The sequence below is a fragment of the Nycticebus coucang genome, chromosome 9, assembly GCF_027406575.1.
Source record: "Nycticebus coucang isolate mNycCou1 chromosome 9, mNycCou1.pri, whole genome shotgun sequence".
In the NCBI taxonomy this organism is placed as follows: Eukaryota; Metazoa; Chordata; class Mammalia; order Primates; family Lorisidae; genus Nycticebus; species Nycticebus coucang.
The window spans coordinates 93,952,149-93,968,382 of record NC_069788.1 but is presented as its reverse complement, the minus strand read 5'-3'; the positions used below and the strand labels follow the sequence as shown (position 1 = coordinate 93,968,382).

At 43.4% G+C, this 16,234-nt stretch overlaps 1 protein-coding gene across 1 annotated transcript; it reads left to right on the top strand.

Annotated features, from left to right (window-relative positions):
- The first annotated feature begins 43 nt into the window (after nucleotides 1-43).
- CALM1 (calmodulin 1) lies at nucleotides 44-11,548 on the top strand. The gene is made up of 6 exons (XM_053603080.1): nucleotides 44-293; nucleotides 3,056-3,086; nucleotides 4,451-4,594; nucleotides 7,158-7,264; nucleotides 7,675-7,810; nucleotides 7,982-11,548. The coding sequence occupies exons 1-6, from the start codon at nucleotides 291-293 to the stop codon at nucleotides 8,008-8,010; spliced, it is 450 nt and encodes a 149-aa protein (XP_053459055.1). The 5' UTR covers nucleotides 44-290; the 3' UTR covers nucleotides 8,011-11,548.
- The last annotated feature ends 4,686 nt before the right edge of the window (nucleotides 11,549-16,234 follow it).

Sequence of the window (16,234 nt, the reverse complement as noted above, 5' to 3'; positions counted from 1 at the left end):
TAAGCGGGCAAAGCCCGATCGCCGCAGTGCTGCTCGGAGCAAGGCGGCCCGCCGCGGCGGAGGGATACGGCGCGCCCTATATATACCGCGAAGCGCAGACTCGTGCTTCGGCAGTGGTGCTGAGAGTCTCGTGGACGCTGTGCCGTTACTCGCAGTTAGGCGGCGGCAGCACAGCGCACAGCGCGCTTTAGCAACAGTAGCAGCAGCAGCGGAGGCAGCCCCGCGGTCACAGCCCCTGCGTTGGTGCAGCTACCCTCGCTCCCTCTGCTCTTCCTCCCTTCGCGCACACCATGGTAGGTCGGGAGTGGCAAACGCCGGCGTAGCAGCTGCCTGAGATTTCTTCCCAGATTTTTAGTTCAGTCTTTTGGGTTTTTTATTTATTTTGGAGGGGGAGGTATTCTGAGCGTTACGCAGCAGCTGCGGTTAAGAAGGATGCATTTTGGATTTGCATCTCGATTTTCTCTGCCGGGAATCCTCATATTTTGAACTTCTTTGAAGCGGGACTTGGCGGTGGACCGTTCACGAGCAGGGGCTCGGGCCGCAGCTGCACCGGGGCCTCCCGCACCCCCTCCCCCAGAAGCCCCGCACCCACTGCATCCAGCGCGCTGCACCGGGGCTGCCTGCAGCGCTGCGCTTCGGCCCGGGAGCCGGGCGGGGCCGGGCACTAGACAACTCCCCCACCCCCACTTCTTCTCAGGCAGTAAGGTGGCAGATCGGGCGGGCTGCGGAGAATGAATGAGCCGAAGCAAGCCGGTGGCGCACATTGCTCCTGCCTGGGGATGGGGGGCGTCTTCACCGTCCCCTCGCCACCCCTCCCAGCCGACCGCGCTAGGCGCCTTTGCTCAGCCGCTGTCCCTTCCTTCCTCCCGGGGGGCGCGGCGCAGGCGTGGGCTGGGAAGGAAGGAGCCGGGGAAGGGTGGGGTGGGGGCAGGAAGGCGAGGGGTGGGGGGCGGAGAGGGCGGAAGCGGCGAGCCAGCCGCCCAGCGCCCGGGCGGGGCCCTGTGGTGTGGCCCGGGCTCGTGTCTCTGTCTTCGCGGCCCTGCAGCCCCCACCCCCGTGCAGCAGTGAAGACTGGCGTGAGCCTCGGTACACCGGGAGGCCCCTTCCCGCGGGAGGCGCTCGGCTCGCGCTAATTGGGGCGGGAGGGGGGCGGGGGAGGAGGGAGCTGGCGCGCGGCTCGGTTTCCATTAGAGACGCAAAGTTTCTGCTCCGGGAGGAGGCGGCGGCGGGGCGGGCTCGCTGCCTAGGGGAACAGAAGGAGGTGGGAGGTGCGGGGCGGCCTTGGTCTCGGCCCCGGGGCGGGTGGTGGGAATGTGGGTCTCCCCGCCTGCCCTCAGGCATGCACCCCTGCCCTGCCCCGCGCCCGGCGTTCCCCTTGTCCGGCGCCACTTCCCAGTCTGCGGGGAGATGCCCTCCACGTTTCCGCTTTCTCCGCTGTCTCTGCAGCCTCTAGATTGCCAGTCGGGATTGTGGGCCTGACTGGGTGTGTTTTACACAGCCCCCTTCCTCCCTCGACGGGTAGGGCTGACATCACCCGTAGCGTTTTCTGGTTTGGCGGGGTGGGGAGTTTGCTCCCAATCGGGTTCTGGAACACCTTTGCCCCCAAGGCCACAGCGATTTGGAAGAAGGGAGTTTTCGTTGTCAAGGAAGGTGGATGCCTGCTTTATCTCTAACTCGAGAGTTTCCAGCACGGTGTTCTCTTCTGTAGTAAGGTGACAGTTTCTCTTGTGAGGTGTGGCAGCGCTGCCTGTTGTATTATAGACGTTGCTTTGTCGTTACATAAATCATCTAGTCTCCATTTCATTTTAAGAAAAACAATTTTTAGGGACTGAAATAGCAAGGAAGGAAAACACAGTTTGGAAAACCAAGCGCCCCCCCCACCCCCCCCCCCGCCCATCAATATATTGGAACATCCTTCCAACTGTAAAAGTTTCCACTTAAGAAAATATACTTCACACAATCAGTTTTCCATGAGGACTTATTTTGTAGCTGGCTTCATAGACATGCTTCATTAAAATAAAAATACATGTTAGCTCTTCCTGAGATTTCAAATTCCCCTGGCTGGAGGCACGGGTTCAGTGTGGTGGATACCAAATGCAAGTGAGAATTACCTTCATGGCCATTATCACCTGGAGTAAAGTCTGTTTATTATGAGCAACTCCTATGTCATTCTTAAGATGGGTAGGGTGAATACTCTCCAGCAAATTTAATAGTTATTCTTTTTTACCTAAGAAGAGAGGGATATATATAGTCTTATGTAGCTTTCTGTGTACTTAATTTTTGCAGTTTTGTAACACCTAATTTGTAAGATAATTGTTTTTTTCTTGGCTTCTGAATCAGGATAATTTAACCAAGGCCATTAGCCGTTGTAAATGGTAAGCTTTTAACAAATAACTGCCTAATTTAAAGGATTGGAAAGCATTTATTACGTGGAAATGAAGTTGGTGGGGTAACCCATTGCTGTATATTTATTTTTTCCACTTAATTGTTTCTCATAAAATGGATCTAAAAGCCGGTTAATCCAACCCAATGCCATTATATAATGCCAGTTTGAACATTTTGAGAGCCTGAAGCAATGCGCAAGGTGCGCTAAAAGCATTCCCTGGACAGATCCTGTGGTGGTTGTGGTGTTGGGCTGGGTCCCTTGGATGGAAGCGGGCACTGCAGTGTCCTGTCCCTTGGTGCAGTAGATGGCGCTCCTCTTTCGTAGAGCTTGCTGTTGCTGCAGTTGGTGCTTGGGGGCCTTTTGCCGCTAGAGGTGCCATTTTTCACATTATGAACTGACCCTCGTTAGATTCTGAGCACGCAAAGACATAGGCCCAGAAAAGAAAACCGGAAGTGAGTAGATGGTGTCAGCTCCTTGTCATCCTTTGTTAAAATAGCATAAAGAATCCCTTTATTGTAATTGATTGCGTGAAATGATTAGTTTCAAGTGATTTTTTTTTAAGATTGATTTCTGAACGATCACAATATTAAAAGCATAATTGTAAAAACTATGCTGATCTCAACCAAAGTGTGGTGGATTGAATTATAACCTTTTCTTTTTTTCATGTAGGCTGATCAGCTGACCGAAGAACAGATTGCTGGTAAGTTGACAACTCGAGGGGGTCCCTAGAAGGCCAGAACTAGGCACTGACTCAGTTTTGGTGATTCTCCGTTTCCTCCCCCTTGCTCAGATTGAGCAGTCTTTTAAAATTTTGTTTAAATGATTAGCTGAAACTTTTAGGTTGAGTGTTACTCCTTGCCACTATTTTGGAGATACTATGGAGAGAAGTAAACTTAGAAGGCCCACTTGTTACACTTTGGAGGGATTGACTGTGCTTCATGATGTGCAGAACTTTACATATAATGAGATTGCACTGAGCTTGCTGCTCAGAAATTTAGTTTACATTCTTATGCCACAGTCTTTCAGTAATCCACTATGAAAGGTTGTGCTTACTACCCTAAAATAAATGGGAATAGGTGAATGAGTGTTAGAACCACTGTAATAGTTGGGAAGAGAGTTAGTTGAGTTTAGATTTTAGTCTTTGTTTTTAGAGAACAGGGTGTTGCTATGTTGCAGCTAGACTTGAACTACTGGGCTCAAGTAATCTTCCCTCCTGAGCTTCCTGAACTAGGTAAGGTTCCATCAAGTCTGGCAGGGTTTTTTTGTTTTGTTTTGTTGAGACAGTTTCGCTCAGTTTCCCTGGGGTTGAGTGCCATGGTGTCATAGCTCACAGCAACCTCAAACTCTTGGGTTCAAGAGATGCTCTTGCCTCAGCCTCTGCAGTAGCTGGGACTACAGGCTCTCGTCACAATGCCCAGTCATTTTTAGAGACTGGATCTTGTGCTTGTTCAGGCTAGGGATTTTAGCTTTTTAATATTCCCTAGAGGAGTTGTTTTGGGACAGTTTCTCTTTAGGAAACCATAGATGCTTTCAAAATGTCTTGAATGCCATGTAGAGAGAATAGGCTGGTTACCTTGGAATATATGTTTCTAGTAATGGTTTTTGGCCAGGGCTGGGTTTGAACCTGCCACCTCCGACATATGGGACTGGCACCCTACTCCTTGAGCCACAGGCACCTCCCTCTAGTAATGTTTTTGTGTAGCTGTGAAACAAGGAGTTCTTATGGCTGCAGAGATTTAACAGGAACAGACTTTAAGGGAACATATGGACCAATCTTCTCATGTCAGATTGGATTTGGGACTAATTTAAGCATGTTCAGATGTAGGTTTTTTTAAAAATGTAAGAATATTGTGGTCTTATGGAACTGGTTACCAGGAGCAATCTTTGCTTTGTGGGCTGCTGTATGAAGGCCAGTCCAACCAACTACTGTATTTCAGTAGATAAAGACCAGGCAGGTTCTGATACCTTGCACGACTTGGACAACTTTTGGCAAGCCCCAGGCAAGTGGGTTGTGGCTGGGTTGGATAAAGACATTTATTCTAAAGGGTGAACTTTTGTTTTCAGAATTCAAGGAAGCTTTCTCCCTATTCGATAAAGATGGTGACGGTACCATCACAACGAAGGAACTTGGAACTGTCATGAGGTCACTGGGTCAGAATCCAACAGAAGCTGAATTGCAGGATATGATCAATGAAGTGGATGCTGATGGTAAGGGCTTTAGAACCATGAATGAGTGCCACTGTTGTATAATTCAAGTTCGGACATGTTACAGGATTATCTTTCAAGTCCCCAGAGCAAAGCAAATGTGCAAACATCTTTTCTGTGGTTGCTTTATGGTCACTGACAATTAAAATAGAAGATTGTGGGCCTGGCATTGACCCTGCTCGCTGTCTAAAGCATTTCCTGGATCGTATCACTGTATTATTATTTTCTGCTTGCTAGGACCTAGCGCTCAAATCTTTTATCAGTTGGCCCATGAGTCTGCATTGAGTCCTGAGAAGGGATTAAAATTAAATGGCCATAGAGCCTACTTTTTAAAAAAGCCAATTGTCTCTTCTAGAGGAGGAAAAAACCCCAAATGAAGGCTCAGTGCCTGTAGCTCAAGCAGCCAAAGCACCAGCCACATACACCTGAGCTGGCGGGTTTGAATCCAGCCTGGGCCTGTCAAACAATGACAATTGCAACCAAAAAATAGCTGGGCGTTGTGGCGGGCACCTATAGTCCCAGGTACTTGGGAGGCTGAGGCAAGAGAATCCCGTAAGCCCAGGAGTTGGAGGTTGCTATGAGCTGTGATGCCATGGCACTCTACCCAGGACGATAGCTTGAGGCTCTGTTTCAAAAAAAAACAACCAAATGAAGTGGGTGAAGAGCACCCTTACAGCTACTGTAGAACTGAGTATTGTATGACCCATAGTTTTCTGGATAGGATCATGTGAGGCTTGGGGGTGGGGTGCCTGATGGCTTGGGGGATAGATGTATAAAGCCTAAGAGAAGGGAAAGGTATGCAGGTGCAGAGGAAGTAGCAATAACCCCACAGAGCAGTTTGTCACCCATTCTCTAGATTCTATAGCAGTGGACAACAGACTTCTCAGTCATTCTATCAGTAAACAGTTTTGAAGCACACCTCCCTAAAACATGTATTTTTGTAAATTATATATATGCACTAATGTTCTATATAACATTATATAGTACATTGACTTTTAAAAGATGAGCCAAGAATACATAATTTGGATCTAGACTTTACTTTTTAAATGATTGACTCCATAGAAGCTGTTTGTTTTTGTTTTTTGAGACAGAGTCTCACTTTGTTGTTTTAAATATGGCACCACAGGGTATTGTCTGGTCATAGACAATTAGAAGCAAGGCTTTTGGTTAAGCTCTTCAAGCTTTCAGAATTTTAGAATTAGTTCTAAAGATTTTTCCACGCTTAATTTTTTTTTTTTTTTGGGAAAAAGGTTGTCTGTGGTTTTCTCTAATTTGACTGCTAAGGTGATCTGGTATCTGGGAACACAGGGTGGCTCCCTCTTGTTTTGTGGAAGCCCTGGGAAATTAGGCTTGGGAATTGAAGTGTAAGTGCCTGATAGCCTTTCGCTTTCAGACTGGAAGAGACAATGGGAAGTTGTGGCAGGCTCCTGCATCCTGTATTTGCCCTTAATACATACGGTGATGCCTAAAGACATTATCTTTGCATGGTTGTGAGATAGTACTTCAAACAATTTATTTAACCTTGGACGAATATCAGTAACACCTTAAAATTTTGGAGGAGACAAAAAAACATTTGAAGGGATCTGTGAATTACTTTGTTCTGAAGGTACAAATTGTGAAAATGAGCAACTTAAGGGTTTTTTCTGATTTTACTCCAGAGGCTTATCTTCAGGAGTAGTCATATGTCTCTTAGTTTTAGAGGAGGAGTTTGGAATACTGGCCATAAGATGAATTCTTTTGGCACAGTTTACTAAATGTTAATGGTCAGAGCTGTGAAAGTGCTTCTAACCTTTTTTTTTAATTTTTTTTATTATGTTTTTTTTTTTTTTAAAATTCATCGAGGGTACAATAAGCCAGGTTACACTGATTGCAATTGTTAGGTAAAGTCCCTCTTGCAATCATGTCTTGCTAACCTTTTCTTTTAATGGGAAATGATGCTGAATTGGGGAAGAAAATGATTAGATAACTTACTGTCATCATGTGGCCAAGAAGTGTCCTTAAAGGAGACTTCTTAAGACTAAGAGCCCATGGCATAACAAAGTCAATTTTCTCCCCTCTCACAATCTTTCTCCTTTAAGTCGTTTTGTACTCTTAACCCACAGCCCAATTCCAGGCCACTTTTACATTAACTATTGTCACTAGCCAAGGCAGTAGTTAGACCCTTGTGATCTCCCTAACTCAAGGGAAGCAGTTGTGAGTATTTCCTTCCCTTGCAGGAGGAGGGGTTCAGCCTGTCAGAGTTCTGTGTTGTTTTCTCTTAAACTACACAGCCCTTTGTGACCCTTTGGTGGTCATGAACCCAGATACATGGTTTCCTTTGTTATTATTAAATGCTTTCCTGGGCACTGGTGATAAGTTTGAAACCTGTGAAATTGTCCTGTGTGGCTGTGTGGTGTTTGATGATCTTAGACCTACAACATCTAAAACTATTTATTGAACCTAATAAAATTGTTCGCCACTTCATCCTAGCAATTGCTTGCCATTCTCTATGGTGGTTCTAAAACTATTACTGCAGAGCAGCATTCATAGATTATTTTACATGAGCTTTTTGTTTTTTTAATTCGAGGTAATGGCACCATTGACTTCCCAGAATTTTTGACTATGATGGCTAGAAAAATGAAAGATACAGATAGTGAAGAAGAAATCCGTGAGGCATTCCGAGTCTTTGACAAGGTAATCCTGTATCTTCATAGCAGATGGTATTTAAGTATGGCTTTTCTCTTTTTTTGCTATTTCTAAAAAGTGCCAGTAATCTGTTGTACATAATAATACATAACCTAACTGCCTGAGCCGAACTGAACTGATCTATCTTATAGTAACCTTTTCAGGTGAGGGTAAGCATAATAGGAATTTTGAACCAAGTTTCCTGATTGTTCCTTTAATTTCTGTTACCTTTGAACTCTCCTACCCTGTTTTCTGCATTAGCTGTTGCATGTATTCGGTAGTCAGAGGTGGGAACTAGAGATCACAATTGTTGATTTGAGCAGTTAGCAGTAACTTGAGAGGGCATGATTAAGTCAAAGACCTCCTTCCTTCTTGCCCATACCAAACCGCTATCATTAACACTTGCTGAATGTTCACAGGATGGCAATGGTTACATCAGTGCAGCAGAACTACGTCACGTCATGACAAACTTAGGAGAAAAACTAACAGATGAAGAAGTAGATGAAATGATCAGAGAAGCAGATATTGATGGAGATGGACAAGTCAACTATGAAGGTAAAATGGAAAATGTCTTTCACTTAGTTTTTAGACGTCTTGCCTTTAGGTTCTTTGAATAAGTTACCTACTTACTAGACAGGCCTTGGTTTCATTTCATGCACAGTAGAGAGGTGTTCATTTAAGCTGCTTTTAAAGATAACCAAAAGTTGTGATTATTTGTCTTTTCAGAATTCGTACAGATGATGACTGCAAAATGAAGACCTACTTTCAACTCCTTTTTCCCCCCTCTAGAAGAATCAAATTGAATCTTTTACTTACCTCTTGCAAAAAAAGAAAAAAAAGTTCATTTATTCATTCTGTTTCTATATAGCAAAATTGAATGTCAAAAGTACCTTCTGTCCACACACAAAATCTGCATGTATTGGTTGGTGGTCCTGTCCCCTAAAGATCAAGCTACATACACATCAGTTTTACAATATAAATACTTGTACTACCTTGATGATAAGGACTCCTTAAAGTTCCATTTGCTAATATTAATACACGGTTTGGGCTGGCCAGTTTTTCGTGCATGCAGCTTGACGATTGAGCACAGTCAGGCATTTGTATTAAAAATGAAAAATGAAAAAACAAATTCAAAACCTATTCAAATGGGTTCTATTTCAATTTGTTTAGTATAAATTGTCACAGCTGGTTTACTGAAAACAGACACATTCATTTCAAATTGGTTTACCTCAGGGTGATGTGCAGAAAAACAAGTGAAGGATAAACAGCTGAGACAGCCCCGCTAGTAGGATGGTCATCTTGTACTTCTCTGTGCTCCGCCGACCGTGGGGACAATGATACACCCTGGTGGCATGCCCAAGTATGTTGGTTTAGCATTGTCTGCATGTACTAGAGTGAAATGGGTGTTAGGGTGTCACCATCCACACAAATTTTTAATAAGAAACCTTTTGCAAGGGAGCATCTTTGGACTCTCTGTTTTTAAACCTTCTGAACCATGACTTGGAGCCGGCAGAGTTAGGCTGTGGCTGTGGACTTCAGCACAACCATCAACATTGCTGTTCAAGAAATTATGATTTACGTCCATTCCAAGTTGTAAATGCTAGTTTTTTTTTTTTATTCCAATAAAAGTCCATTAACTTAAAGTGGTGTTACATGCTTTGTAAAGCTAAGATCTAAACGGGGACAAGGCAGATGGAGGGGAGGCCAGTGTACATTTAAATGCTCTCAGCCCAGCATTGGTTTTCCCTCCCAAGATCCCAGCACCAACCCAAGCCTAAGACCTTGACTAAAACAAGCAGATACTGATTGCTTCATCGTATTTACGGACACTAGGTCTAGTTGCATTTTCACTGGGGGGAGGGGGGACGTGAATCATGGTAACTTTTAATGATCTATTCAGGCAGTAGAGCTCTTAATGAAGGAAAAAACCCACTTTCTCTCAAGCATGTATTTAGAAGTTCTTCTCAATTGTGCTGCTGATAAACCTGTTTTATGTAACTACTTGAGACCATCTGTGCAAGAGACATGATTTAGTGTGTCTGTAATTCACTCCTCGCTGTGTGCAGTAGAAGCAGTAGTCACTTTTCTAAGCCGGTCTCTTCATGCCTAAAGGACACTACCAGTCACTTTTGATTCACGACTTAATTTATATTTAACTTCAGCTTTCTTTTTCTTTTCTTTTTTTTTTCCAAGTTGATTTGACTTTGCTTTTTCCCCCCCAAGTAGAATTTGCCTCCGGCTTGAAAGGAAAACTCCAGCCCAGAGTGAATTTTGTATCTAATTATAAACCTGTAACCAAAACTCAGTCATGCTGATACTGGTCTTTATATTGGGATCGGTCTGTTTAAAAAGCCCTCTTAAAAGCATATTGCATTTAGTGCAGAGCTCTTTGAAATGAAGGCTGGATGTACATTTTTCAGGGTGTTAACTGGTTGTATCTTATTAGCAAGGAGATTTGGGTTTTGAGTGTTTGTGTGGGTGGTTTTAATTTGCCAGGGAACAGTGGCAGGCTGCTCGCAAGGCAGTAAGAAGCTCTTGGCAGCCAAATGGGTGCGTTCAGGGCTGATTTATAGAGACCCTTGGCTTCTGCCTCTCCTACTCCCTGTCTTTCTGGCGTTTTGTAGCTTATTAGATTTTCTGCCGGACAGATGGGTCAGAGCAGTGGAGAGACACCGTCCATGTGCTTCTGCTACTGGTCCTTGGGCTGGGTGGTTGGTAGAAAAGACGGTTGGTGCTGTGAACTGAGGGTTGGCTTTCATAATTTCTTGAATCTGAAAGGAACACCTAAGGTTACCTTGGGATTTCTCTTCTAGTGAAAGGCACTTGGTTTGAGTCAGTTTGTGTCTTGGATATTTCTCATAAGGGGGTCAAATAGTGTGATTTTTGACCCATTCTCAGGCCTGTGGTCAGTGACCTCTTGGTAGTTTCAAAGGGGGTTGGGGAGGGTGATTTGACTTGTTTTGTAAAACAGCCTTCTATCTTACCCTTTTCACAAGTCTTTCTAGAAGCTGGGTGGACTCCATTTTAGTGGTCCCATAGCCTGTCTTCAAAGACTACCTTTGAAACGGGATTCTTGGATGGCCCAGATCTTGTATGGGAACCAGAAGCCCTGTCTCCCAGGGAATGCTGAGTTCCAGTTTGGAGCAGAGGTGAGGCAGAACCCACTGTAGCTTTCTCCCCTAGTGTTTGGGGGGAGACCCACCCCAGGGTTGAGTGTTAGCAGTCTGCCTGACTTGGTGAGAGGAAATAGGTGGCTGTTGGGGAAGTACTCTCGAAGATGGTTAGCGCCTTCCTGTAAACTCTGCCCCGACTTCTAACTACTCTATAAATATATACATATATTTATATATAAAGTAATTAGTTTAACTGGCATCCCGCTTTGGCCTGAGACTTGCCATAAGAAATTGCTGAGTACTTGGCAAACCCTTTCATAGTTTTGTTCTCCATCTGTTTGGGGTAGGTGTTGAGCAAGGCAAACGGATCTCGATACTTCAGATGGGCTTCTGATGCACTGTTGCCAAGGAAGGCTTTTTCAGATTTTTTGACAAACGAGTTTTTGCACACTTTCATTGGTGTCTTTCGGCAACTTTACAGACATTGGAAATGAGCTATTGTACATATTTTTATATTCTCTTTATAAATGCATGTCTGATTGTATGTGTAACAATATTGTAATGGACGGCTGTCCAGTAGGCCTCGCCCTGCTGTGTCACGTCGGAGGAATAGCTTACCATTACCCCCTCAGCACACTGGGAACTTCTTCCTGAACAAAGAATGTAAATTTGGTCAAGTCTATTCTTTATTCAATTATTTTAAACATTTGAATTATTTATTGTATATCCTAAATATATTTATCCTTTGGCAGTTACTAGATTTCCACTAATGTGTCTTAATCTATCCCTCCAGCTGGCAGTTACTGATTTTCCTTTTTTTTTTTTTTAAGCCCTTGAAGTTGTCCTATAGGAGACAGAAATACTTTGCTGTCTGTATCCCTTGGAATAAGAAGGTAGTGGCATGGGTGGAGTGTGTGTTCTTTCTCCAAATCTATTATAATGTTCATTAAACACTTCTGTAGCAAAGATGGTGGTAGTTATTTTGTTACCGAAGTTGCCCTTCACCATGGCTATTTGAAAAGGAAATGTACTTGAATGTTTCTGTAAATCTTGAGATAAACTGTTTGGAGATTTAACCACCTCTCTGATGGGGGACCAACTCTATGGAAATTGTAAATAAGTTTTATTTATAAACCTGGCACTGTATTCAATAAACATTTCTGCAGCCTTTCATCTCTAACTGCGAACTGTGTAGGTTTTTAGCTTGCCTAGTTTTCATTCCCTTTTGCTGTCTCTAAACAAGATATACTTGGTCTCAAGATGTCATTCGCCTGGGCTCTTGTACCATACTGTGAGAAAGAGGGGCCAAAAATACTATAGATACATCCCATGATACTTACTCTAGTTTTAAGTAGTTTGGGTGTTAATAGCTGACATTAACCTAACCCAAATGTTCTTTTAGCCTGTTAGTGTATCCCTGCTTGCTTTATGCAGAAAATTTATACCATAAAACAATTATTTTCCCTTTAGCCTCAATTTAAGCCTTTAGGGATTCTATAAAGCAATACATTTTAAAAATAAAGTGGGAATTTATTTATTTATTTATAGATAGTCTCATTTTGTCACCCTTAGTAGAGTGCCATAGCATCATAGCTCACAGCAACCTCAAATTTTTGGGCTCAAGTGATCCTCTTGCCTCAGCCTCCCAAGGAGCTAGGACTACAAGTGCCTGCCACAAAGCCCAGCTATTTTTAGAGACCGGCTCAGGCTGGTCTCGAATCTGTGAGCTCAGGCAATCCACCCACTTTGGCCTCCCATAGAGTGCTAGGATTACAGGTGAGAGCCACCACTCCACGTCAAAGTGGGAATTTTATTTTATTTTTAATTAATTTTTTTTTGGTAGAGGCAGAGTCTCACTTTATCGCCCTTAGTGGAGTGCTGTGGTGTCACACAGCTCACAGCAATCTCCAGCTCCTGGGTTTAGGCGATTCTGTTGCCTCAGAGTCCCGAGTAGCTGGGACTACCAGCACCCGCCAGAATGTCTGGCTATTTTCTTCTTGCAGTTTGGCTGGGGCTGGGTTTGAACTTGCTACTCTTGGTATATGGGGCCAGCGCCCTACCCACTGAGCTACAGGTGCCGCCCAAAGTGGGAATTTTAGATGACAGAAGCATATGTTGGCTCACGTCAAGAGCAGAGCAGCTGAGTCAAGGGGAGTGGGATTCACCTTCATTTCTGCACCTTGGCGTTGAAACCTTCCCCTTCATCAGCATTGGCCCAGAACCTGGTTCTTAGGCTCTCTAGCAGTAGGGTCTCCTGCCCCTTGTGCTTCCAGAATGATCTTTTACAGGCAGTCTTCCCTATTTTCTTCCTCACTCGTCACTAAAGTGCTGTGAGGTCTGAAAAGGAGGAACAATCTCAGGGTAAGCCCCTGGTTTGGCCAGGAGGCTGGAGGGCTCTCCGGAGAGCATTTAAATACCGCTTCCTATACACAGGAATGGGGCCACTACAAGGAAGGTAAACACCTCCATGGGCGCAAAGCCCTCTGCTCGGAGGTTTTTGGCCTGTAGCCTTAGTTTTGGTTCTGTAGCCTTGCAGAACAAAGGCCTCTGCAGCTTTGGGCAGCTTCCTTGCCTTCCCTGCCTCAGCTTCCTCCTTCATGAAATAATACTGGATTAGGTACCTTCCACTGATGGCTTTCTAGGATTCTGACCACCTGGTTTGATATCACTTGGTGTTTAAATTGATTGAAATTGCGGCCGAAAGGGTGGGAAGCAAAACTGCATAGGAGTGCTGTCGTTTAAGATGACAAATGGGATTTTTTTGAATTCCCATTTCAATGGAATTGGAGGTTAAGCTTGCTATTAAGACTGTGATGTAATACTGGAACCTGGGTCAAAGAAACTGATCATTAAGCTACTTCCATTCTCCTCCCAGGACAGGAATAGGAAGCTACCACTGGGCCTGTAAAAAATTCAGTCCAAGTGACAACGTCATCTGGTTTAGAAAAACACACATTTCCGATTTGAGCTGAACTTTGCTGGGCACCCAGGGTGGAGGTGGGGGGCTGGGGCATCCAGTGACTCAGGATGCCTTAGAAGGAAATAAAACATAAAGCTTTTTATAGCTTGGTGCTTCTCTCCCACTGCCCTCAACCCTCTGCCAGGGAGTGGGAGGAGTTAGCTCATGCTTGAGAACTCCCCATCAAAACCCCTGAACTTGGGTTTAAAAAAGCAGCAGCTTTCCTTATAAGAATTATTTATGTTCTATGTGTCAGCAACCTTTAGAATGAATGTGAATTGACACAGTCAGATAATCTTTCAAATGTCACATTTTAAAGTATTATTTTCTCTTTTACAAAGACAGAAAGGGAAAAGTGATTTTTCGAACATTTTGTTACAACATTATCTTTTGATCCTGGCTGCATGTAAGCAATCTCTTAAATGAATTCTTTCTTTTTTTTGAATCGTCTTCTACCCTTCAACTTGTGACTTTTTTTAAGTTACTGCCTTTTATAGTAAGAGATTGATGTCCCCCCACGAACTGATACCAGAATCAAGGCTTGCAATAGTACCTCATGTTTTAAAATGGAAAATACAAAGTAATTATAAAATGATAATGTCTTAATTTAAAGGATGAGGTCATATTGTAGTTCAAACTCCCTCCAAATAAATGTATCCATATCTGGTAATTCACAGATTTGTAATAATGAGAACTTCCAATAATGAGAACTTTTTACAGTTTTTATGAAAGCATTCCTATATTAGTGAAAGCATTTTCCTGATTTTAAAAGTTTATTATGTAAAATTTGTGATGTCATGACCCACTACCCTATAAACTATGGTTAAAGCTTTGTATCTTCTTCCAGAATTTTTCTCAACATGTAAATGCAGAGGGACAGTTTATAACATCCGGGTCTTAATATGTGTATAGAGTTCTTTTAAAAATTAAGCTTAATACTCTTTAGCATATACAATTATATATTAGATATACATTATAATCTTTTTTTACTACTTACATCTTTTTTTTATGTTGTTATATAATTTATGGACAGGATGTGGTGGCTCACACCTGTAATCTTTGCACTCTGGGAGGCTGAGGCAGGAGGAGCCCTTGAACTCAAGAGTTCAAGACCAGCCTGAGCAAAAGCAAGACCCCACCTCTACTAAAAATAGAAAAAGGCTCGGCACCCATAGCACAGTGGTTATGGCGCCAGCCACATGCACTGAGGCTGGCGGGTTGGATCCTGGCCTGCCCCTGCTAACTAACAATGATAACTACAAAAAACAAAAATAAAAAAATAGCCGGGCATTGTGGCGGACACCTGTAGTCCCACCTACTTGGGAGGCTGAGGCAAGAGAATTGCTTAAGCCCAACAGTTTGAGATTGCTGTGAGCTATAGTGCCACGACACTCTACCCAGGGTGACATAGTGAGACTCTGTCTCAAAAAAACAAAATAAAATAATAAAAATAGAAAAACTAGCCAGGCATGGTGGTGTATACCTTTAGTCCCAAGCTACTCAGGAGTCTGAGACAGGAAGATTGCTTGAGCCCAGGAGTTCGAGATTGCTGTGAGCTAGGCTGATGACCTAGCACTCTAATATGAGCAGTGAGTGAGACTGTCTCAAAAAATATATAATTTATGTAAAATAAAACACCCTTTTAAGGTATACAATTCAGTGGGCTTTAGTATATTCACAAGGTTATACAACCATCACCACTATCTAATCTGAAGACATTTTTATCACCCCAAAAAGAAACCCTGTACACGTTGGCAGTCACTCAACATCTACCCCCATTCCCTGCCCTCCACCCACCTAATACCCTGGCAACGACTGCTTGCTTTCTTTTTCCATGGATATGCCTATTCTGGACATATGTAAGTGAAATAATGTGTTCATGATTTTTTGTCCTCTTTTTCTCACTTTTTTTATACTGAACATTTCTCCAGCTACTTAAATTCTTGAATATAATCGTTAGCAGCTGGCTGTATTAATATGGTATAATTTAGCTAACCAATACCCCCAATAAAGTCCATTTGGCACATTCTATTTTGAGCGGCTCCGTGAGCACGTTATTACTAGGGTGAAATCTGCTTCCTTTAAACGGCATATAACTTACTGCAACTTAGTGGAGCTAACACTGATCAACTAATCCTGCTTCCACCAGGCAGACCTTGGTCTTTCTCACTTTCACACTTTCCCCTCCTTAAGTCTTCAGGCTAATGTTTGCTCTTTTTTAAAAAAGCCTGTCTTTGAGAGGAATCAACAAGATGTGATATTTACCCAGGTTCTGTATTCAAACATCTGAGTTCAAATCCTGCCTTTCCAAGTGATATGACTTAGCAAGTGACAACTCTGTGCTTGAGTGTCTTCACTTGAGAAAAGGGAAAACACCTTCCTCACACAGGAATGAATAAGATGATAGAAATCCTCTACATAGTGGCTAGTTCTCCTTCCATTCCACACAATATAAATTCTATTACCGCAGAAGAAAATGAGGCCAGTTAACGTTGGCTTGTTTGAGCCAGCTCATGTGGTTCTTGAGAATTACCATTCCCTTTCCTTGCTAAAAGCACACAGGCTTCTAGTTAAGCATCCACTTCTCATCCCATCCCATCCACTGTCATCACAGTGACAGTTGCCAGTGTCTCATCTTTTTGTGCCTGCTCTCCAGAGCTTATGGACAGGACTACTGGACCCTCAACCAAGCCAGGCCCAAGAGCTTATGGGGTGCTTTTTCTTGGCATGTCCACAAGGGAGGGACAATCTGCAGCTTGTTGGGCGTTTGTAGGTTTGGTAATCTCTGTAGAGGGATGGAGGCTTCATTCTTGTTATAGGTCAATCTTCCTAATAGAGGCACTTGACCAGACCTTGGAGAGGTCAGTGGATAGGCCTTCTCTTCAGTTTATTTATTTATTTATTTAT

Bases quoted from the DNA above. Each gene is read 5' to 3' on its own strand.
- CALM1 (XM_053603080.1), top strand. The intron at 4,595-7,157 runs GTAAGGGCTTTA...TTTTAATTCGAG, and splicing joins CAATGAAGTGGATGCTGATG to GTAATGGCACCATTGACTTC. The intron at 7,811-7,981 runs GTAAAATGGAAA...TTGTCTTTTCAG, and splicing joins TGGACAAGTCAACTATGAAG to AATTCGTACAGATGATGACT.